Here is a 24,834-nt window from a genome sequence, read left to right as displayed (position 1 = left end):
TACCCCTATGTTCTATTTTTAGCCATGGCGGCCATCTTGGTATGTTTGACGGGTCACGCCACACATTTTTAAACTAAATACCCCAAGGATGATTGTGGCCAAGTTTTGTAGAATTTGGCCCAGTAGTTTCAGAGGAGAAGATTTTTGTAAAAGTTTACGGACGACGGACGACGGACGCCAAGAGATGAGAAAAAGCTCACTTGACCTGAAGCTAAAAAAGGACATGCTGGCACTCTAAATTGATGCGAACAAAATTTTTTAGTCATAATATTCAAATATTGCTACCTATTTTATTACACAATCAACCCTTACATGAAAATATAACTCATTTACTATGTGGCTATATAGATTTACATACTAGAATGCTTATATGGTCAGTTTTGGTTGTTGCGGACAAATAATTTTATTATATGAGTCAGTCTGAGGTATGAAAACTACTGAATTTTGTTTACGATTAAATATTTTGAATAAAAAAAGGACATGCTGGCACTCTAAATTGATGCGAACAAAATATTTTAGTCATAATATTCAAATATTGCTACCTATTTTATTATACAATCAATCCTTACCTGAAAATATAACTCATTAACTATGAGGCTATATAGATTTACATAATAAAATGCTTATATGGTCAGTTTTGGTTGTTGCGGACAAATAATTTTATTATATGAGTCAGTCTGAGGTATGAAAACTACTGAATTTTGTTTACGATTCAATATTTTGAATAAAAAAAGGACATGCTGGCACTCTAAATTGATGCGAACAAAATTTTTTAGTCATAATATTCAAATATTGCTACCTATTTTATTATACAATCAACCCTTACATGAAAATATAACTCATTTACTATGCGGCTATATAGATTTACATACTAGAATGCTTATATGGTCAGTTTTGGTTGTTGCGGACAAATAATTTTATTATATGAGTCAGTCTGAGGTATGAAAACTACTGAATTTTGTTTACGATTCAATATTTTGAATACAAAAAGGACATGCTGGCACTCTAAATTGATGCAAACAAAATATTTTAGTCATAATATTCAAATATTGCTACCTATTTTATTATACAATCAATCCTTACATGAAAATATAACTCATTTACTATGCGGCTATACAGATTTACATACTAGAATGCTTATATGGTCAGTTTTGGTTGTTGCGGACAAATAATTTTATTATATGAGTCAGTCTGAAATATGAAAACTATTGAATCTTGTTTACGATTCAATATTTTTAATACAAAAATGACATGCTGGCACTCTAAATTGTTGCAAACAAAATGTTTTAGTCATACTATTCAAATATTAGTACCTTTCTTATTATACAATCAATCTTTACATGAAAAGATAACTCATTTACTATGCAGCTATATAGATTTACATAATAAAATGCTTATATGGTCAGTTTTGAGTGTTACGGACAAATAATTTTATAATACGAGTCAGTCTGAGGTATGAAAACTACTGAAATTTGTTTACGATTCAATATATATTGAATAAAAAAAAGACATGCTAACACTCTAAATGGATGCGGGTAAAATTTTTTAGTCATAATATTCAAATACTGCTATGTTTTTCATTATACAATCAATTCTTACATGAAAATATAACTCATTTACTATGCGGCTATATAGATTTACATAATGAAATGCTTATATGGTCAGTTTTGAGTATTGCGGACAAATAATTTTATTATATGAGTCAGTCTAAGGTAAGAAAACTATTGAATTTTGTTTGCGATTCAATATTTTGAATAAAAAAGGACATGCTGTCACGCTAAATTGATGCAAACAAAATTTTTATGTCATAATATTCAATTATTGCTTCCTTTTTTATTATACAATCAATCTTTATATCAAAATATAACTCATTTACTATGCGGGCTATATAGATTTACATAATAAATTGCTTATATGGTCAGTTTTTGGTTGTTGCGAACAAATAATTATATATTACGAGCTAGTCTGATGTATGAAAACTACTGAATTTTGTTTACTATTCAATATTTTAAATAAAAAGAGGTCATGGCCGTCAGGCTGGTACAAAAATTGCTGTCAATTGTATTATTTGGTCAATTATGGCATAAAAATATAACTGAATTACTTCTATATAGAATAAGATAACTTGTTTAGAGGTAAATATTGTCAGTTTTGGTTAATGATATCAAATAATTTTGTTTTACGAGTCAGTCTGTCTAAGATGAGAAAACTGTTTGATTTTGGTGAGGATTAAATTACATGTATTTGAATAAACATACTTAAACTAATATTTGCGAAGAACAAGAAATTTACTATAATTATTGTTCAATTAAATACAAATGTGTGACATTTTTAAATAACTTTAATCGTCAATATGTCAAGCAGAAATGACCAGTTGGTCAATTAATTTTGATGTTCCTTATCATTTCATATTTTGGGTCCTCAATGCTCTTCAACTTTGTATTTATTTGGCTTTTTAACTTTTTTGATCTGAGCGTCACTGATGAGTCTTATGTAGACGAAACGCGCGTCTGGCGTATAAAATTATAATCTTGGTACTTTTGATAACTATTTACACCACTGGGTCGATGCCACTGCTGGTGGACGTTTCGTCCCCGAGGGTATCACCAGCCCAGTAGTCAGCACTTCGGTGTTGACATGAATATCAATTATATGGTCATTTTTATAAATTTTCTGTTTACAAAACTTTGAATTTTTCGAAAAACTAAGGATTTTCTTACCCCAGGAGTAGATTACCTTAGCCGTATTGGCACAATTTTTTTGGAATTTTGGGTCCTCAATGCTCTTCAACTTTGTATTTATTTGGCTTTTTAACTTTTTTGATCCGAGCGTCACTGATGAGTCTTATGTAGACGAAACGCGCGTCTGGCGTATAAAATTATAATCCTGATACTTTTGATAACTATTTACACCACTGGGTCGATGCCACTGCTGGTGGACGTTTCGTCCCCGAGGGTATCACCAGCCCAGTAGTCAGCACATCGGTGTTGACATGAATATCAATTATATGGTCATTTTTATAAATTTTCTGTTTACAAAACTTTGAATTTTTCGAAAAACTAAGGATTTTCTTACCCCAGGAGTAGATTACCTTAGCCGTATTTGGCACAATGTTTTTGGAATTTTGGGTCCTCAATGCTCTTCAACTTTGTATTTATTTGGCTTTTTAACTTTTTTGATCTGAGCGTCACTGATGAGTCTTATGTAGACGAAACGCGCGTCTGGCGTATAAAATTATAATCTTTTGATAACTAATTAGGTCAGTGTATCCAGGTTACGATGACAATCTGCGTTAACGGGCGTTTACTACAAACAGTAAACGCGCGTTTACTTATTACAAAAATAGAAGACGCGCATTTTTCCACGTTAACGCGGAGGTAAACGGGAAAGTAAACGCCCGTTTACTCTTTACAAAATTAGAAGACGTGCCGTTTTTGCATTAACGCGGAGGTAAACGCGAAAGTAAACGCCCGTTTACTTTTAATGTCTACTGCAATTTCGGAGTTAACGCACAGTTAACGCGGCGTTTACATGAAGTGCACGCGAGTAAACGCCGCGTTAACTTTTTCGGCCCGTCTACATGTAATGCTTGGTCTGCACCCAACTGTATAAATTACATAAACAAACGACAACTACTGTACAGCAGATTCCTGACGTAGGACAGGTGCAAAAATTGCAGCTGGATTAAACGTTTTAATGGATCCAAACCTTCTCCCTTTTTCTGAAACAATAGTTTATTATCACAACATAGAAAATGCATATAAAGTAACTAGAAAATCAATCTAACGATGTTACAAGAGTAGATCTGATTCGTAACTTCCTCTCCGACCGGGGTTGGAACCTGTACTTTTTATTTATACCTTCTACAACAACACCGCCTAACAATGCGCAGAAACCTTATCCCTTCCTCTAACTCTAGCTAATAAAAATAAACTTTCGTTTCGGAAGGTGTCGCCTTCTCGTAGAAATAAGTACAGAAATGATCATCTTCTCATCTCTTCTGTATAATTACAGGATGCTAATCTATTTTCAGAAGCATACAATCACTGTAAATAAATATAAAATTATGTATATGAGTGACAACTGCAAATTATACCTTGTCCATCGGATTTCTTATAATTAAGAAATACCAGGTGTTAGAATTTCTATAAAGTGCCTAGTAGATACATGTATATATATGTATACATATATACATATACATATATAAATAAGATGGGGTATGATTACCAATAAGACAATTATCCATAAGAGACCAAAATGACACAGAAATTAACATCTGTATGCCACAATACACACCTTCAACAATGAGCAACCCATACCGCATAGTCAGGTAAAAACGACAACAACATAATGGCAGGCTCCTGACTTGGGAAAGACACTTACAGAATGTGGTTGGGTAAAACATGTTAGCAAAATCCCAACCCAACCCCTAACCTGGGACAGTGGTGTAACAGTACAACATTATATCAAACTATGAAAACCAGTTGAAAAATTAAAGAATCAACTTATCATACGGATACAAATAGAAATACATCTAATAAAAACACAAGGTTGACGTTGACTGGTACTTGTTCATCCAAACAACAACAACAACAAAAAAACTAACACGAAGAACAGATCTGAGAGTACTCATAGTTACTATAAAAATAGTTTTAATAATATATAGAATAAATACATACACGTATAACTATGGTCTGAAGGTTACAACAAGACACATTAAACGAAAGTGGCGATGGGCACAACAAATGCTATTGCCAATTGTCCTTTTGGTATGACCCAGATTTCAAGGCTAGATTTCAAGGAAATGTCAGTCATATTGTGTTTAGGGTCAAAATTTTGGTTTAAGGATGTACTTAGGTAAGGGTTTGGAAATTTTGTCAAATGTTCGAAAGTTTTTTCTATGAGATACAAGGTAAAATATTTTTCCCTATAACACCCATTTATCTTTGCATATAAGACTTACTAGCTCATAGTAGGTCATTTGTCAAAATTTAAGCAGATTCTTGATATCTTTTCTTTTGATTTGAGACGCAAATTATACCAATGTAATTATAAGGTAAAAGTCCCAGTCAGCATTTTGCCCGCCATATTTTAAAAATCAAATAGCCATGAACTATCAACATTTTTAGCTTACTTTGTTCATTTACTAATGCTCTTTCGACTTATAGTATCAATTTAAAGTTCTGGAATAAAGGAGATTATGCAAAATAGATTATAGTGTGCAAGATATAAAATCTATAAAGAATAGAGAAAAATGGTTGAAAAAAACAGGTATGAAGGAAACTTCACCTAGACCAAATTTGAATATATATTCTTGATATCTCAATCGATAGTAACATTGAAAAACTGATACAAATGAAGTCGGAGGATGTGCATCAGCGGGATTTTAGCTAGTCCCAATGCAGTGTCCTTTTACAGTAAAAGTTTGATTGCATCAGTACTTAAACTCAGAGGTGGATTGGGGTCAGGATGGAGCCTTCACCTTTAGAACTACACAAAAAAGTCATATGATTATGAGTACCGGTATAGTTTTTCCAAGTTTATATCTAAAAGTTATCTTGCATGTGCGTTTCTCTAGAAAACAAACTTGTTGACCGACAGCAGAAACAATTATCATGCCTAATAAATTGTATACACAATTAAACTTTGAACTTATAATTAACTATAAAATTTCTTTTACTTTGGATTAAAAAAAATGCTGAAGTCCTTCTGTAAAATTGAGAAAGGAAATGGTGAATATGTCAAAGCGACAACCACCCGACCATAGAGCAAACAACAGCCGAAGGCAACCAATGGGTCTTCAATGTAGCGAGAATTCCCGCACCCGTAGGTGTCCTTCAGCTGGCCCCTAAAATATGCATAATAGTACAGTGATAATGGACGTCATACTAAACTCCGAATTATACACAAGAAACTAAAATTTAAAATCATACAAGACTAACAAAGGCCAGAGGCTCCTGACTTGGGACAGGCGCAAAATTGCGGCGGGGTTAAACATGTTTATGAGATCTCAACCCTCCCCCTATACCTCTAGCCAATGTAGAAAAGTAAAAGAATAACAATACGCACATTAAAATTCAGTTCAAGAGAAGTCCGAGTCCGATGTCAAAAGATGTAACAAAAGAAAATAAATAAAATGACAATAATACATAAATAACAACAGACTACTAGCAGTTAACTGACATGCCAGCTCCAGACCTCAATTAAACTGATTGGAAGATTATGTCTTCATCATATGAATATCAGGTACAATCCCTCCCTTTAGGGGTTTAGTATCATACTATCATAAAATATATGAGAAGAACATAACCCGTGTCATGCCAACAACTGTTTTTTTTAGAAATAAATGTGTTTAGTTCTGATGCAAAGACCCTATCAGTGAATCAATGTTAAAGCCAAAATATGCAATCTTTAATGACCTGACAACAGTATCGTAACTATATCCCCTTTTAATAAGTCTATTTAAAGGTTTTGTTAGTTTCTGAGGAGAATACTGACATTTTTGTGCTTTATAAAGAATATTTCCATAAAATTTTGGATGTGAAATACCTGAACGTATAAGATGTCTGCATGTTGAGTTATATTTACGAATTATTTCCTTATAACGGTGATAAAATTTAGTAAATGTTTTGACCAGTTTGTGATATCGAAAACCCTGGTGTAATAATTTTTCAGTAATACATAAATTTCTCTCGCTAAAATCTAATACATTGTTACATACACGAGCGAATCGTACAAGTTGAGATATATAAACACCATAAGATGGTGACAAGGGAACGTCACCATCTAAAAATGGATAATTAACAATAGGAAATGAAAAATCATCTCTTTTATGTGCATCTTTCCGTTAACCGTACTTATTTTTGTGAAACATTAGCCAGGACCTTAGCCGAATGATCACCATTCGATGGTGACCTGGAAAATACATCAAGGCCAATCTAGTTTTACCTTATACATGTACCTTGTATTGAATGATTTGAGTAACTAGCGTTGTGGGTCATAAATGCACAACTTTGTTACATTTTGACCGAGGAGATTTGACCTTTCCGTAAGAGTTCATCATTTCCGTGGCACGTAGTGTAACTGGAATTAATTCTCTTTTCACGTGGTAGTTCGAAGGCGTATGCATTTTTAATTTGTTGAAATGGAACTAGTTAAACATTATTCAAATATCACCTGAGTTTAATCAATAAATATCGACTCGATAAGTTCTTATCTGCACATGCAGCTACTGTAATCGTAAACAATAAAACAGACGTGTTTCCTTATTGTTTTCATCACTTTAAATAATTAAGTTTATAAAGTTATGTGATTGACACCTTGTAATTTGTAATCCACAACTAATAACTGCAGCAATATGGCAGATAATCAGCATGAGAGAAGCAGGTATGTCGCTGTGACAATTGCACGTATTGTTGGTCATCACCATTCCACTATAAGTCGTTTTGAGAATAAAAATCAGGCAACAAACGATGTTAAAGACCTTCCGAGATCAAGAAGACCCCCTATAACATCTGCTGGAGAAAATCAAGCATAATGAAGGTTGGTCAGAAGGAAACCCATTGCAGACAATACAATCCTAAAAAGAGAGTGATGACCATACATGAGCCTTTAAACAACAACTGTTCGATATCGGCTCATCTCTACTGATTATCGTGCGATAAGACTATTTCAGGGACCTTTGCCTACGTACAGACACACAGTTGCCCATATCCAATATAGTGCAGAGCTCGCCAAAGTTGGAAATAAGCATCGTCGAGGATATCCATTGTTCCAATGGAATTTGGTTTATCTTCCTTGGCCCGATAATAGCCCAAATTTGAACCATATCGAGCATATATGGGACAATATCGTGTGTAAAGTGCACGAAAGGGCACCCCAGTTCAAACACGTCATGAAATAAACAATACCCTTCGTCAGGAACGGTTGCTGCTACCATAGCAACAAATAAGTCGACTTATGACAGGAATTAGAAGACGTTAAGATGCGGTTATCCGTTTGAATGGAAGCTGCACACAAAGTACTAATTCTTTGGCTTATAACGATCAACCATGATGTGAACAATCATCTAAAGATTAATTTTTAAATGTCTGACATTGTAAAGTTCGACTACAGTTAAAGTTGTAAAACGCATTTTTTGTACAAAAAACACTTCTGTTTGTTATAAAAATTTTGGTTAGATAAAACTTGTTTTTTTTATACATGGTTTGTTCGTTTTAATGCCAATGTTATCATTAACGACCTTTCAATATTATTTTACAAATATTTTATCATATTCCATCCATAATAAGCAGCTGATTTTTCAAGTTTTAAAAAGGTGTTGCAAATTTTTTTTCCATGTGTATATAAGTAGAAATTATTAGAAGTCATTATGATTACCTCAGTTTTAATGTGTATTTATGTGACATGTTTGTACATGTTTAATGCGACATGAATAAAATCGGCAGCTCAGAAAATATACAAGCAGTAAGCTAGTCGACAAACTGTAACATACGTTTGTGTTTTAGTTGTCTATTGGTAGAAGTGGTGCTATACTAAGAACATTTACATCAAGCCTTTTAGCGGTTTTCGATAGAACAAATGCGTCGATTACTCTTAAAACAAAGGTATTCGACCCATGGAATATTTAAATGGGATATAAAATGACATCAGGGACCAAAGACATTAAGAAAGATCATAAGGTCAAGGACATATCTATAATATTTTTAATATTGTGCTTTTATCCTGATTTAAGAGTTTTATGTGGGCTTTAAAGCTTTCAATTCCCCCTACGTTTTTTTAACATATATGTTATACAATGTGAAAAGGAAAAACATTATTAATGTCAATTATATATAATTATGATTTAAAAACCTTGTATGTATAGTACATAACAACTGCAAAACACACGGTTGTATGCTTCAAATTAACATAATTTTGTATGTGTGCGTTTGGTATGCTTCATTTATCGGTAGTCAATAAACATTTTTTTTTTATTTAGATTACCTGTATATGATGCAGAGAATTTTACCTTCACTGTTTTTGGTGTGGATTAATTCAAAATTCGTACTTACTGGTATAGGTATGTATTTTCATTCCAACAATTATTAATGTAAGCATTCGTTACAAAGTACTTGAGGCACAAACCATTTATCTTTTGTGTGGAGGGCTTGAAATAACCGTTTGATTCTATATTTTCTTAAACAAAAAATGTTTTTGAAAGAAAGTTGTAAAAAGTTTGCTTCCATTGAAAATTAGTAAATTGTATCGATTTTATTTTGAAATGTATAGGTAATCAAACTAGTTTGTTCTTCGCTAAGTTTAAAATAAAAACGTTGTTTATCCCTAGAACACAAAACTATACCCCGCTCCCACTCACAAAAGAAGAATAGTCCGTGCATTAAAGGTCATTAAAATGTTAATCTAAAATGTCTATAACACAGGACGAATATGAATGTTATATGAGCGAAAGTCAACATGCACCAGATTCCTGATGTGACTGAACATAGCTTAAATTGATATCGATATCAAAAGACATGCACCACATTTTTTGCTGAGAACTGCTGATTCCGTTTCAACATGTATTATATTTAAACATATTGGTTTTCCATGTTTTCTGTCAAAGAAATCGTTTCAAACGTTATTCAATACGATGTAATCTCTTTTTTTTATATAGCGTGCATAATTATTACTTTAATTTTTAAAGGGTATCATAGTACTTTGGCGATAATAGATTTGAATCGTATAATTTTCATAATTTTTTACGATATATTAACTTTGACCTGTTGACAAAAATGTGAAATTTACAGGAATAATTTTATTGGATACATATGCATGACAGTTTAAATGAGATCATTGTGATCATTGAGAATAAAATTGAGAATGTAAATGGGGAATGTGTCAAAGAGACAACAACCCGACCAAATAAAAAAAACAACAGCAGAAGGTCACCAACAGGTCTTCAATGTAGCGAGAAATTCCCGCACCCGGAGGCGTCCTTCAGCTGGCCCCTAAACAAATATATACTAGTTCAGTGATAATGAACGCCATACTTATTTCCAAATTGTACACAAGAAACTAAAATTAAAATAATACAAGTCTAACAAAGGCCAGAGGCTCCTGACTTGATTGAAGCTTGATTTTTCTATAGTAATAATTATAGTTTGTATTTAAAACGTTCAGTTGAATTTTAGACAGTAACCTCTGTTCGGTGGTAAGTACCCCTGAATGCATTTGTTATGATGAACAACAAAATCACATTAGAAATGTTAAACCATATACACCTTGATATCACAAAATATATTGTATCACAATTTCGGTTAACAGATATCTCAACTAAATGAGGAGAATTTGAAGCGTCTGAATTAGGATGATCTTGAGACAAATATCTATACCAAATGAGGAGAATGTAAAACGTGTGAATTAGGATGATCTTGGGACAAATATCTATACTAAATGAGGAGAATGTAAAGCGTCAGAATTAGGATGATCTTGGGACAAATATCTATACCAAATGGGGAGAATGTAAAGCATTTGAATTAGGATTATTTGGGACAAATATATTTACCAAATAAGTAGAATGTAAAACTTCTAAATTAGGATGTCTTTTTTATATTTGGACAAATATCTTTACCAAATGAAGAGAAGGTAAAGCGTCTGAATCAGGATAATCTATGGACAAATCTCTTTACAAAATGAGGAGGATGTTAAGGGTCTGAAATAAGATGTCTTTTATCTTGGGACAAATATCTATACCAAATTGTAAGTGTCTGAATTGTGATGATTTTGGGGCAAATGTCTATACCAAATGATGAGAATGTAAAGCGTCTTAATTAGGATGATCTTGAGACAAAAGGTTTATTACAAATAAAGAAACTGTAAAGCGTCAGAGTTAGGATTAACATTTGGACAAATGTGTATACCAAATGAGGAGAATGTTAAGCGTCTGAATTAGGCTGTCTTTTATCTTGGGACAAATATCTTTACCAAATGAGGAGAATGGAAGGTCTCTGAATTATGATGATCTTGGGACAAATATCTATACTAAATGAGGAGAATATTAGGCGTGTGAATTAGGATGATCTTGGGACAAATATCTATACCAAATGAGGACAATAAAAGCGTCTGAGTTAGAAAGACCTTTGGAGAAATATGTTTACCAAAAGAAGAGAGTATAAGGCGTCTGAATGAGAATGATCTTGGGGGGGGGGGGGGGGGGATATCTGTACAAAGTGAAGAGAATGTATAGCGTCTGAATAAGGATGATTTTGGGACAAATATCTATTGTAAATGAATAGAATGTAATGCATCTAAGTTATGATGATCTTGGGAGAAATTTATGTACCAAATGAAGAGAATATAAAACGTCTGAATTAGGATGATCTTGGGACACATGTGTTTACCAAATGAGGAGAATGTAAAGCGTCTGAAATAAACTGTCTGTTATCTTGGGACAAATATCTGTACCAAATGTGGAGAATGTAAGGTGTCTGAATTAGGATGATATCTGGACACACATCGTTAACAAATGAGGAGAATGTAAAGCGTCAGAATTAGGCTGTCATTTATCTTGGGACAAATATCTTTACCAAATGAAGAGAATGTAAGGCGTCTGAATTAGAATGATCTTGGGACAAATATCTTTAGTAATGAGGCGAATGTAAAGCGTCTGAGTTAGGATGATTTTGGGACAAATATCTATACCAATTAAAAAGAATGTAAAGCGTCTGAATTAGGATGATCTTGGGACAAATGTCTATCCCAAATGAGTAGGATGTAAAATCCTGGTACCTTTGATAACAATGTAAAGCGTCTTAGTTAGGACGATCTTTGGACAAATGTCTTTACCAAATGAGGAGATTGTAGAGCGGCTGATTTTGGATGATCTTAGGACACACATCTAAACCAAATGTGCAGAATGTAAAGCGTCTGAGTTAGGATGATCTTGAGACAACATCTATACCTAATGAGGAGAATGTAAGGCGTCTGAAATAGTTTTATCTTGGGACAAATATTTTTACCAATCGAGGAGAATGTAAATCATCTTAAATTAGAATGATCTTGGGACAAATATCTTTATTAAATAAGTAGAATGTCAAACGTCTGAATTATGATGATCTTGAGACAGATATCGATACCAAATGAGGAGAATTTAAAGCGTCTGAATTAGGATGTCTTTTATCTTGGGATAAATATCTTTACTAAATGGGGAGAATGTAAGTGTCAGAATTGTGATGATCTTGGGACAAATGTCTATACCAAATGAGGAGAAAGTAAAGCGTCTAAATTAAGATGATATTGGGACAAATATCTTTACCAATGAAGAGAATATAAAGCGTCTGAATAAGGATGATCTTAAGGAAAATATTTATTACAAATAAAGACAATGTAAAACGTCTGAATTAGGATTAACATTTGTACAAATGTGTATACCAGATGAGGAGAATGTAAAACGTCTGAATAAGGCTGTCTTTTATCTAGGGACAAATATCTATACCAAATGAAGAGAATGTAAAGCGTCTGATTTATTATGATCTTGGAACAAATATCTTTACCAAATGAGGAGAATGTAAATAGTCTGAGCATGCTGAGTTTGGATAATCTTGGGACATATATATATATATCTATATACCAAATGAGGAGGATGTAAAGGGTCTGAGTTAGGATGATCTTGGGACAAATATCTATACCAAATGAGGACAATAAAAGCGTCTGAGTTAGAAAGACCTTTGGAGAAATATGTTTACCAAAAGAAGAGAGTATAAGGCGTCTGAATGAGAATGATCTTGGGGGGGGGGGGGGGGGGGATATCTGTACAAAGTGAAGAGAATGTATAGCGTCTGAATAAGGATGATTTTGGGACAAATATCTATTGTAAATGAGCAGAATGTAATGCATCTAAGTTATGATGATCTTGGGAGAAATTTATGTACCAAATGAAGAGAATATAAAACGTCTGAATTAGGATGATCTTGGGACACATGTGTTTACCAAATGAGGAGAATGTAAAGCGTCTGAAATAAACTGTCTGTTATCTTGGGACAAATATCTGTACCAAATGTGGAGAATGTAAGGTGTCTGAATTAGGATGATATCTGGACACACATCGTTAACAAATGAGGAGAATGTAAAGCGTCAGAATTAGGCTGTCATTTATCTTGGGACAAATATCTTTACCAAATGAAGAGAATGTAAGGCGTCTGAATTAGAATGATCTTGGGACAAATATCTTTAGTAATGAGGCGAATGTAAAGCGTCTGAGTTAGGATGATTTTGGGACAAATATCTATACCAATTAAAAAGAATGTAAAGCGTCTGAATTAGGATGATCTTGGGACAAATGTCTATCCCAAATGAGTAGGATGTAAAATCCTGGTACCTTTGATAACAATGTAAAGCGTCTTAGTTAGGACGATCTTTGGACAAATGTCTTTACCAAATGAGGAGATTGTAGAGCGGCTGATTTTGGATGATCTTAGGACACACATCTAAACCAAATGTGCAGAATGTAAAGCGTCTGAGTTAGGATGATCTTGAGACAACATCTATACCTAATGAGGAGAATGTAAGGCGTCTGAAATAGTTTTATCTTGGGACAAATATTTTTACCAATCGAGGAGAATGTAAATCATCTTAAATTAGAATGATCTTGGGACAAATATCTTTATTAAATAAGTAGAATGTCAAACGTCTGAATTATGATGATCTTGAGACAGATATCGATACCAAATGAGGAGAATTTAAAGCGTCTGAATTAGGATGTCTTTTATCTTGGGATAAATATCTTTACTAAATGGGGAGAATGTAAGTGTCAGAATTGTGATGATCTTGGGACAAATGTCTATACCAAATGAGGAGAAAGTAAAGCGTCTAAATTAAGATGATATTGGGACAAATATCTTTACCAATGAAGAGAATATAAAGCGTCTGAATAAGGATGATCTTAAGGAAAATATTTATTACAAATAAAGACAATGTAAAACGTCTGAATTAGGATTAACATTTGTACAAATGTGTATACCAGATGAGGAGAATGTAAAACGTCTGAATAAGGCTGTCTTTTATCTAGGGACAAATATCTATACCAAATGAAGAGAATGTAAAGCGTCTGATTTATTATGATCTTGGAACAAATATCTTTACCAAATGAGGAGAATGTAAATAGTCTGAGCATGCTGAGTTTGGATAATCTTGGGACATATATATATATATCTATATACCAAATGAGGAGGATGTAAAGGGTCTGAGTTAGGATGATCTTGGGACAAATATCTATACCAAATGAGGACAATAAAAGCGTCTGAGTTAGAAAGACCTTTGGAGAAATATGTTTACCAAAAGAAGAGAGTATAAGGCGTCTGAATGAGAATGATCTTGGGGGGGGGGGGGGGATATCTGTACAAAGTGAAGAGAATGTATAGCGTCTGAATAAGGATGATTTTGGGACAAATATCTATTGTAAATGAGCAGAATGTAATGCATCTAAGTTATGATGATCTTGGGAGAAATTTATGTACCAAATGAAGAGAATATAAAACGTCTGAATTAGGATGATCTTGGGACACATGTGTTTACCAAATGAGGAGAATGTAAAGCGTCTGAAATAAACTGTCTGTTATCTTGGGACAAATATCTGTACCAAATGTGGAGAATGTAAGGTGTCTGAATTAGGATGATATCTGGACACACATCGTTAACAAATGAGGAGAATGTAAAGCGTCAGAATTAGGCTGTCATTTATCTTGGGACAAATATCTTTACCAAATGAAGAGAATGTAAGGCGTCTGAATTAGAATGATCTTGGGACAAATATCTTTAGTAATGAGGCGAATGTAAAGCGTCTGAGTTAGGATGATTTTGGGACAAATATCTATACCAATTAAAAAGAATGTAAAGCGTCTGAATTAGGATGATCTTGGGACAAATGTCTATCCCAAATGAGTAGGATGTAAAATCCTGGTACCTTTGATAACAATGTAAAGCGTCTTAGTTAGGACGATCTTTGGACAAATGTCTTTACCAAATGAGGAGATTGTAGAGCGGCTGATTTTGGATGATCTTAGGACACACATCTAAACCAAATGTGCAGAATGTAAAGCGTCTGAGTTAGGATGATCTTGAGACAACATCTATACCTAATGAGGAGAATGTAAGGCGTCTGAAATAGTTTTATCTTGGGACAAATATTTTTACCAATCGAGGAGAATGTAAATCATCTTAAATTAGAATGATCTTGGGACAAATATCTTTATTAAATAAGTAGAATGTCAAACGTCTGAATTATGATGATCTTGAGACAGATATCGATACCAAATGAGGAGAATTTAAAGCGTCTGAATTAGGATGTCTTTTATCTTGGGATAAATATCTTTACTAAATGGGGAGAATGTAAGTGTCAGAATTGTGATGATCTTGGGACAAATGTCTATACCAAATGAGGAGAAAGTAAAGCGTCTAAATTAAGATGATATTGGGACAAATATCTTTACCAATGAAGAGAATATAAAGCGTCTGAATAAGGATGATCTTAAGGAAAATATTTATTACAAATAAAGACAATGTAAAACGTCTGAATTAGGATTAACATTTGTACAAATGTGTATACCAGATGAGGAGAATGTAAAACGTCTGAATAAGGCTGTCTTTTATCTAGGGACAAATATCTATACCAAATGAAGAGAATGTAAAGCGTCTGATTTATTATGATCTTGGAACAAATATCTTTACCAAATGAGGAGAATGTAAATAGTCTGAGCATGCTGAGTTTGGATAATCTTGGGACATATATATATATCTATATACCAAATGAGGAGGATGTAAAGGGTCTGAGTTAGGATGATCTTGGAACAAATATGTCAACCAAATGGGGAGAATGTATAGCGTCTGAAATAGAATGATCTTGGGACAAATATCTATACCAAATGAAGAGAATGTAAAATATCTTTACCAAAATGAGCAGAATGTAAAGTGTCTGAATTGTAGTGATCTTGGGACAAACGTCTATATCAAATGAGGAGAATGTATAGTGTCTGAATTAGAATTAACTTGGGGCAAATGTCTATTGCAAATGAAGAGAATAAAAAGCGTCTGAATGAGAATGATCTTGAGACAAATGTTCATGATGTTTATAACAAAAAAAGGCAATGTTAAGCTTGGGACAAATATCTATAGCAAATGGAGAGAATGTAAAGCGTCTGAATTAGGATGATCTTGGGACAAATGTTTATAACAAATAAAGACAATGTTAAGCTTGGGACAAATGTGTATACTAAATTAGGAGAATGTAAAGCGTCTGAATTAGGCTGTCTGTTATCTTGAGACAAATATATTTACCAAATATGGAGAATGTAAGGTGTCTGAATTATGATTATCTTGGGACAAATGTGTATACCAAATGAGGAGATTATAAAGCGTGTGAGTTAGAACGATCTTGGGATAAATATCTTTACCAAATGTGGAGAGTGAAAGGCGTCTGTGTAAGGATGATCTTGGGACAAATGTCTATACCTAATGAGGAGAAGGTTAAGTGTCTGAGTTAGGATTATCTTCGGACAAATGTCTATATCTAATGAGGAGAAGGTAAAGAGTCTGAGTTAGGATTACCTTGGGACAAATGTCTATATGTAATGAGGAGAAGGAAAAGTGTCTGAGTTACAAAAATGTAGTATGATCTTGGGACAAATGTTTATACCTAATGAGGAGAAGGTAAAGAGTCTGAGTTAGGATGATCTTGGGACAAATGTCTATAGCAAATAAGCCAAATATATGATGGTATGATATCCAATGAGACAACTATCCAACGAAATACATTTGACATGTAAGTAAGCAATTATTATACACCATACGCAATACTTATTTATCAGTGCATGTAAGTGGCCCGCTTCCGGAAATAGAAATAAAGCAATCATTATGTTAATTATTTATTTAGAACACATTTTAAACTTAGCTTTGTTCAACACATTTTATCAACTAAAGCATGTTCAGTAAAATTCTTTTTTGTAGTGACATGGGAACTTAGACCAGGAATTTTAAGAATAGGCGGGACGATGACTCTTACTTGCACCATCCAAAATGTAGACACTATAGATAATAACATGCCACGACAGTGGTCAAAAGGTGCAGAACTGATTGCCTATAACGGACATTTGGACAAGCCTTCTAAATATACAGAAATATTAACACCAACAAATGAATTTAGCTTATTGATTAAGAACCTCACAGTGTCTGATGTTACAGCAATATACCAATGTCAGTATAGCTTCGAGGCATGTACAAAAGGTCTAGATATTGATAGTGAAAATTTTGAATGTAAGTAAAAAAGTGTAAGGAAATTTCTTACATAGCTATATATGCATATAGTTTGTGTATATATAGTTTTTCATGTGAAAATTACGTTTAGCCCCCGTATTTAATTTTAAATGTGTCCTATTCCATTCATACTGCTGTGAGTCTTTGCGTTATTGTTAAAAGGAATGAGTTATAGATTACTGGCGCAACCAATATTTCATTTCGAAGATAATAGGCAGTAATTTTATTTTGCTGCTGCCCTGGTAATGAGAAAACAACATTGAAATCGTGAGAAATGAGTGTTGGCCATTGATGTAGTAAAAGAAAGAAATGTAGGGAAACTATCTGCATGTGACGAGAAGCATTGTCTGTGCAAAATTAAGCAAGGGGTGTTTTTCATTCATACTTTTTTGAAAATTCCGGAACCATTGAGTAACCTTACACAATTTATACTCACCATATTAGTTTTGCAGTTTTAATCACACCCACATGTGTTGATAATTCAGTATTTTACAGTTTTAATAACGGATCATTAATAGTGAAAACGCAGGACCCATAAAAGGCTACCCTTGTCGCCTATTGAAATAATTACTTCATTGTAACCTTAATGAAGCGTGTTTAAAAGAATCCATACCTTGAAGTTAAATTATAGAGGGAGGGGAGGGGGGCAATACCTTTTTATGTTAACCTGTTTTAGGCTTTTACAAGGTGTGGTTAACTGTTATATTGAGATAAAATTAAACTGATAATTGTTTTCAACACATTGTATGTTATCTTTTCTGTAAAAATTTGCAAGGTCGTTAACTGTTTAATTTTCAAATGGAATTCCTGTTATCTATTACTTGACACTTAAAGTGTTCATTGTTTTTTGACAAATTTTTTCTCAGTGAACTGATCCTAACTGTTATTTATCAGAACTTTTAAGATTCACAATAATCACATTTAATGTGCTGTCCCTCTCTTTCTTTGCGTTGCTTCATCAAAGGAGTGACATACACTTCATATATAAAACTGTCTTTTGAGATCTTTGAGTATAGTAAAATAAATAAAATTGAGAATGGAAATGGGGAATATGTCGAAGAAACAACAACACCGATCATGACCACAGAGAAGAAAACATCCCAAGGCAAACACAAAATTATGCTTCAACACAGAGAGGAAATCTTGCACCAGGAGGCAGGCTGAACTAGCTACTAAGGGAACAATCATGTAACTTCAAAACAGGGGAGGGGCAGAGGTTAAATGGTCGTTTCCTGAACAAATATGAGTAGAAGTTTATATAAAATTAACGTCACAATAAACCCCGAAACATAAAATTGAACCAAAATAATGAATAAAACAAAATACAGGACTATGGCAGAGGTTCCGGTCTTGGGACAGGTGCAACACATGCGACAGTGTTTACCAGGTTCTGTGAGATCTCAACCCTCCACCTATACCTCTAACTAATGAAGTTGATTTCTATCTCCTATTTATAATGATCACCCCGTTAACATGAATGGCCACTTCTGATCCAGCTGACACACTGGTCAGTCCCAAGATAAAAACAATAAAGATGATATAGAATGTTTGATAAGTTACATTGACCCAGAGCACCTGAATGGAGTTGATGAAAAATGAAGTAAAGTTAATTCGCAATTGAAAAACAAATGAACAGTGTGGCTTGGTAAAAGAGACCAAAAATGAGAACTTGGTTCTCAAATTTATGCCAAATTTGCTAGCCTAAGACTTTAGAAATGTAAAGATGGGTCAAAGGCTTTTTTCTATACCAGCTCAGAGTTCTTGGGACTTGGAGATGGAAATGGTGATTGAATATTGAAGGTGTGCATTTCTCTTTTCCATTGCTTTATTCGGTTGATTTGTGAAAAAGGATAGAATAAAAATGGATGGTAACTGTTATATCAGCATTTTTGAATTTGTTATTAACGGTTTTTGCCAAAATCGAGGTGTTGTTAACATGTTAACTATTGCCCTCTCATCATACCAGTGTAATTTTTGTTGGTGACTTCCTATAATTAAAACTTATTATAGAAGTTGATATCCAACACTCAATCGATGATTTTGAAACAGTTATAATAAGCCATGTACATACAAGATTATCTAAAAACGTTCTCGTGGAATAGAACAGACTTTAATTATATGATACTTTGTTATATTTTTCCAGATCCGCCTAGTGATAAAACAACACATGTTTTGTACAATTACACTACAGAAGGAAGTACTTTTATACAGTTACATTTTACAAAAGTTTTTCCCCTACCAAATTGCACAATTGAAATACAGGTAAGTAAAAGAAAAGGTAATTGTGTTGATTTCAATTTTTAGATGTAGTCCATTATTAACATACTCAACTATTCCAATAGCAATACGACGCCCAACGTTATTACAGGACCTATTTATTGTGTTTATTGAACATGCAGGAAATACTTACCACTGGACGTGAAACAATAAACAACCAATCAATCATATTAAAATATATCAAAATAGTGGTTAATGTATATAATATCTAACGGATGTTTCATATCATGACTGGAATATGGTTATGTAATACGCATAGGAACCATTGTGTGTGTTTTATGCTGAGACACTTAGCCGGATTTGTAACACGCTGAATAGAAAGATAACAGTCTAAAGGTACACATGTGTATCTTCTCAGACATATTTTTATAACCGGAAACTGAGCAGTCATTGCATATTATTTTATGTTATTCCCATCTGTCATATGTTAATTGTCTTTGACCTTATTTTGAGTTCAAGATAATAGCGAATGCTTGAAAAGAATGTATTGCTTGTTTGTCATTTGCAGTATTTATTTATTGTGAGTATTATATGTTGATAGATCTATATAAAACAGATGTAGTATGAATGCCAATGAGAAAACTTGCTTTCCAAGTCACAATTTGTAAAAGTAAACAATTATAGGTCAAAGTACTGTCCTCGACACGGAGCCTTGCCTCACACTGAACAGCGAGCTGTAAATTTAAGGCCCCAGAATGACTAGTGTTAAACCATTCAAACGGGAAAAAAACCTGTATAATTTATAGAGAAAAAAGAGAAACGAGAAACACTTATAAACCACACCAATAAACGACAACTACTGAACATCAGGTATATACTTGCACGCTCTGTATTCACCTGACCTCGATTTCATAGCTTATTTGCAGTTTAAAGTTTAAACATTGTAAATATATGAAATATGTATGTATGGCTATACCAAATATATGGTTTTTAGGTATTTTGCCATAAAACAAGTGCAAACATGAATACTTCCGGTTCACTCAAGGTCACTTCTGGTTAGGATTTTTTAAGGTCACATGTCAATTAACATTTTTTAAAAGACCTTTTGCTTTTATGATTTACCATTCTGAAGTCAAAATTAATTTACCTAAAATAAACATTTCAGGGTCAACATCTCTTATAAGATATCTTTGAATTGTGTCAGGTCAAATACATTATATCTTCATCACAATATAACAAACAATTTCCACTATTTCTTATATAGCTAATGCTAAATAATCAGAGAATGAACAAATAAGCAAGAAATAAAATTCAAAACACAACCTTGACCTTTGACAATGACCTCATTTTTTTAGATAGGACACCAGGACCTTAAATAAAAAGACTATAGGTGTAGGGACAAGCAAATAAAAGATATATATATATAATATATATATAGCAAAAGTAAATAAACACGGTGTACAGAATGTATATAATAATATTTTTAAATTTGCAAACTACATTTCACATCAAATAATAACAGTTCGTTAAAATATTGTCACTAGCGCTTTCATGCCTTCTGGCAATCTTCAGGCGACGTTTTAACAATGTCCTTGACGACACTGCCGTTGGTTACGTTTATTACGTTACAATAACGGTAAGGGGAGATAAATCAAACGTGTTTACGTAGATCCGTTTAATTTTGGCTGAAAGTCCTTTATAAAGTGTGCTTCCTTTGCCAGTCTTTTATATTTGTTCGATTCGCTCATTTTATAGAACGGATATACGGTAAATTTTCCACTACTGCACGTTTCGAAATGTTCGCTCACATCTTGCATTCGTGTGGATGGATCTCGTATCTGTTGTTTGTGAACACGAACTCTTTGACAAATTGAGTTACCAGTCTGTCCGATGTACCATTCCTTGCAAGTGCTGCATACAATACAGTAAATAAGGTTTACCGTTTTGCAATTCATGTCTGCATTTGGAACAATGGTTTGGTCGTTTTTCAATGTTATTTGCGGGCCGGTTGCCATATATTCACAAAGACCACATCTAGGGTCATTACATTTTGAAACGTTGTATTGTATTCCATTTGGGTCATAAAACTTAGCCCTTGTTAAAATCTTTTTAAGATTTAAAGGCTGTCTTTTACTTTTCAGGATTTTTTTTGTAGGGAAAAGCTTTTTTAATTTTTTCGTTTTTTGTAAAACTGGCAAATTTGCTTTTATGACGTTGAATATGTCAGGATTGTACGGGTAATGAGTGCTAACAAACGGGATAGTTCTGTATTACTCTCTTTACGTGCTGTGGACCTGAGTTCCGTCATTGGTATTGCTTTTGCCTTTTCTATTCCCTTTTCTATTAGTGGGTTTGGATAGTTTTGTTCTTTCAAAAACACCTTTAGTTCATTCAAACGTAATTCCTTCGTGAAATCACCACTCACAATTGTACATACACGTCGTGCTAGACAAAACGGGATGTTTCTTTTCGTATGCGAAGGATGACAGGAATGAAAATTCAGGTATTGGTGGGTGTCCGTCTTCTTATAATATATATCTGTGGTTAAGGTTGTTCCATTCTTTAATATTAAAATATCTAGAAATGGCAGTCTTTCTTCGCTAGATTCGATGGTAAATTTAATCGAAGGATGTAATGTGTTTATCAGACTATGAAACTTCTCTAAATTGTGACTTTTGTTTAAAATGATAAAACAGTCGTCTAAGAATCGCTTCCATTCCGATTTTACGTACACTTTAAAAGCTGTATCAAATTCACTTTCAACTTGTTGATACATTTTATCCTCCAGAAATCCCATCACGAGAGTTGCGTATGTGGGAGCAACTTTTGTTCCCATAGCTGTACCAGAGATCTGTAGATAATATTTAATGCAAGATGTGAGCGAACATTTCGAAACGTGTAGTAGTGGAAAATTTACCGTATATCCGTTCTATAAAATGAGCGAATCGAACAAATATAAAAGACTGGCAAAGGAAGCACACTTTATAAAGGACTTTCAGCCAAAATTAAACGGATCTACGTAAACACGTTTGATTTATCTCCCCTTACCGTTATTGTAACGTAATAAACGTAACCAACGGCAGTGTCGTCAAGGACATTGTTAAAACGTCGCCTGAAGATTGCCAGAAGGCATGAAAGCGCTAGTGACAATATTTTAACGAACTGTTATTATTTGATGTGAAATGTAGTTTGCAAATTTAAAAATATTATAATATATATATATATATATTAAGAAGATGTGTGCCAATGAGACAAATCTCCATCAAAGTCATAATTTGTAAAAGTAAACCATTGAAGACCCATTGGTGGCCTTCGGCTGTTGTCTGAACTTTGGTCGGTTGGTTGTCTCTTTGACATATTCTCCATTTCCATTCTCATGAATTATATGTCAATGTACGTTTCAACTAAGAACCTTGGCTCACACTGAACATCAAGCTACATTTGTATAAAGGATCCAAAATGTACCGTGGACAACTTAAAAAAAATAATCAAAGATCACATATCGATGATTATTTTTAAAGACCTGATATAGATATAAAATATAGCATATGGAATTTGATTTTTGATAATTTATTGTTGAAGATTTATAGAATGTGAACGGATTATAGTAAGTGTTTTGGTAAAGGCAAGAAGAAACGTTATTAAATGAAGACTAGTTTCTAACATATTTACTTAACTTCAATTTAACGATTTATTCTAGTTTTATTTGTGTTGTTTTGTTATGATATGTCTTTGTCTATTTTTTCCAGAACAAACAGTTTAACTTTGAAGTGGATTCCGTAAATAATTATACAATTTATCTTGAGGTCAACTTGATTTACACTTTAGGAAGCGAAATTGAATGTGACCTGCAACCAACTATAGTCTGCAAATTGATTGGTCATTATCCTGTACATGTCGAACAATTCATACAATGCAAAAGTATGTCTTTAGCCTTTAATTATGTAATCAGTATATAGTGAACAAGATTCAGACTCATTTTATTAGCGTCTTACTACATGCAAGCATAAAATAAGATTCATAGATAGATAAATACAACAATTGAAACATCTGCTATATTGCAACTATTTTTAAAAGATTTAGTAGAGAACACAAAATATCTTTGTTAATTCTGCATGTATTGATTACCTTCACAGGAGATATGAGCCAATAACTCATGTGAAGATACAAATGTTAATTCGTTTTATACCTGGACACTCCAAAAAATATAATTGTTAATCGGGCTTCACAGGGGATAATGACTCCTTTCCCTGTCATTGTCCTATATTCCATTCGCCTGTTTGCTAAGCTGATAAAAGATACTGACGTGAAATATAATCCCATATATGTCTGTAAAGATCCCGAAGGAAAAATGGAAAATTTGAATATTTGAATTGTTAACATCTGTTTCCAAACAAGGCACTGTTTTATGAAATCTAATAGACCCAAACGGTTTTCATTACTTTGAAATCTTCCCCAACTGTTTATGAAACATTTTTTTTATCCTAACCAAACTACGGCAGAAAACGAAAGATCGACCTCCTACATTTGTACCTGTTATGCTGAATATTTGCATTATCGACTTATTCCTGTTGTAAAGCAAATGCATATTTTTTCTGCTTCTTCGCCTAGTTGTTTTAAAGAAAAAGGTATTTTTATGTATAACATATATAAACCCTAAAATTAGTTGGTCTAATAAAATACATATGTGTTTCAATAACCCACTCCCATTTCGTTCAAACAAAAAGAAAAAAATATATATACATAGATATAGGAAGATGTGGTGGTAGTGCCAATGAGACAACTCTACATCCAAGTAACCATTTAAAAAGTAAACCATTATGTATATTACACTATCTTAGTAATGGATGCATTCTAACATTGTTTCAAACAAAATTATTTCCTACGTCCGCATCTTATACAAAAGTAATATCTGCTTTGTCAGATTTTTATGCCCCACCTACGATAGTAGAGGGGCATTATGTTTTCTGGTCTGTGCGTCCGTCCTTCCGTCCTTCCGTCCGTTCGTTCAGGTGAAAGTTTTGGTCAAGGTAGTTTTTGATGAAGTTGAAGTCCAATCAACTTCAAACTTAGTACACATGTTCCCTATGATATGATCTTTCTAATTTAATTTCCAAATTAGACTTTTGACCCCAGTTTCACGGTCCACTGAACATAGAAAATAATAGTGCAAGTTTCAGGTTCAGTGGGAAAGCCAGTGACATTGAAGAGCTACTTCCGGTAGTCCCGCGGGAAAGGGGACATAATCTAAAAATTTTGAGGTGGCGCTGTAACCAGCGTGTAAACAAAAACGTAGCCTGTGCTTCAGACATTAAATCTATTAAAACAACG

At 33.4% G+C, this 24,834-nt stretch overlaps 1 protein-coding gene across 1 annotated transcript in view; it reads left to right on the top strand.

Annotated features, from left to right (window-relative positions):
• The window catches only part of LOC143059097 (uncharacterized), a 41,365-nt gene that overhangs the window by 6,303 nt on the left and 10,228 nt on the right, over positions 1–24,834 (top strand). The window contains exons 2-5 of the mRNA XM_076232586.1: positions 8,981–9,061; positions 16,981–17,286; positions 19,430–19,548; positions 23,253–23,424. Coding sequence (XP_076088701.1) covers positions 8,992–9,061; positions 16,981–17,286; positions 19,430–19,548; positions 23,253–23,424 — 667 coding nt within the window. The 5' untranslated portion in view covers positions 8,981–8,991. The remainder of the gene's footprint in view (positions 1–8,980; positions 9,062–16,980; positions 17,287–19,429; positions 19,549–23,252; positions 23,425–24,834) is intronic.

This window comes from Mytilus galloprovincialis, chromosome 14 (assembly GCF_965363235.1).
Source record: "Mytilus galloprovincialis chromosome 14, xbMytGall1.hap1.1, whole genome shotgun sequence".
Taxonomy (NCBI): Eukaryota; Metazoa; Mollusca; class Bivalvia; order Mytilida; family Mytilidae; genus Mytilus; species Mytilus galloprovincialis.
This window is presented reverse-complemented; position numbering and strand designations above follow the sequence as displayed.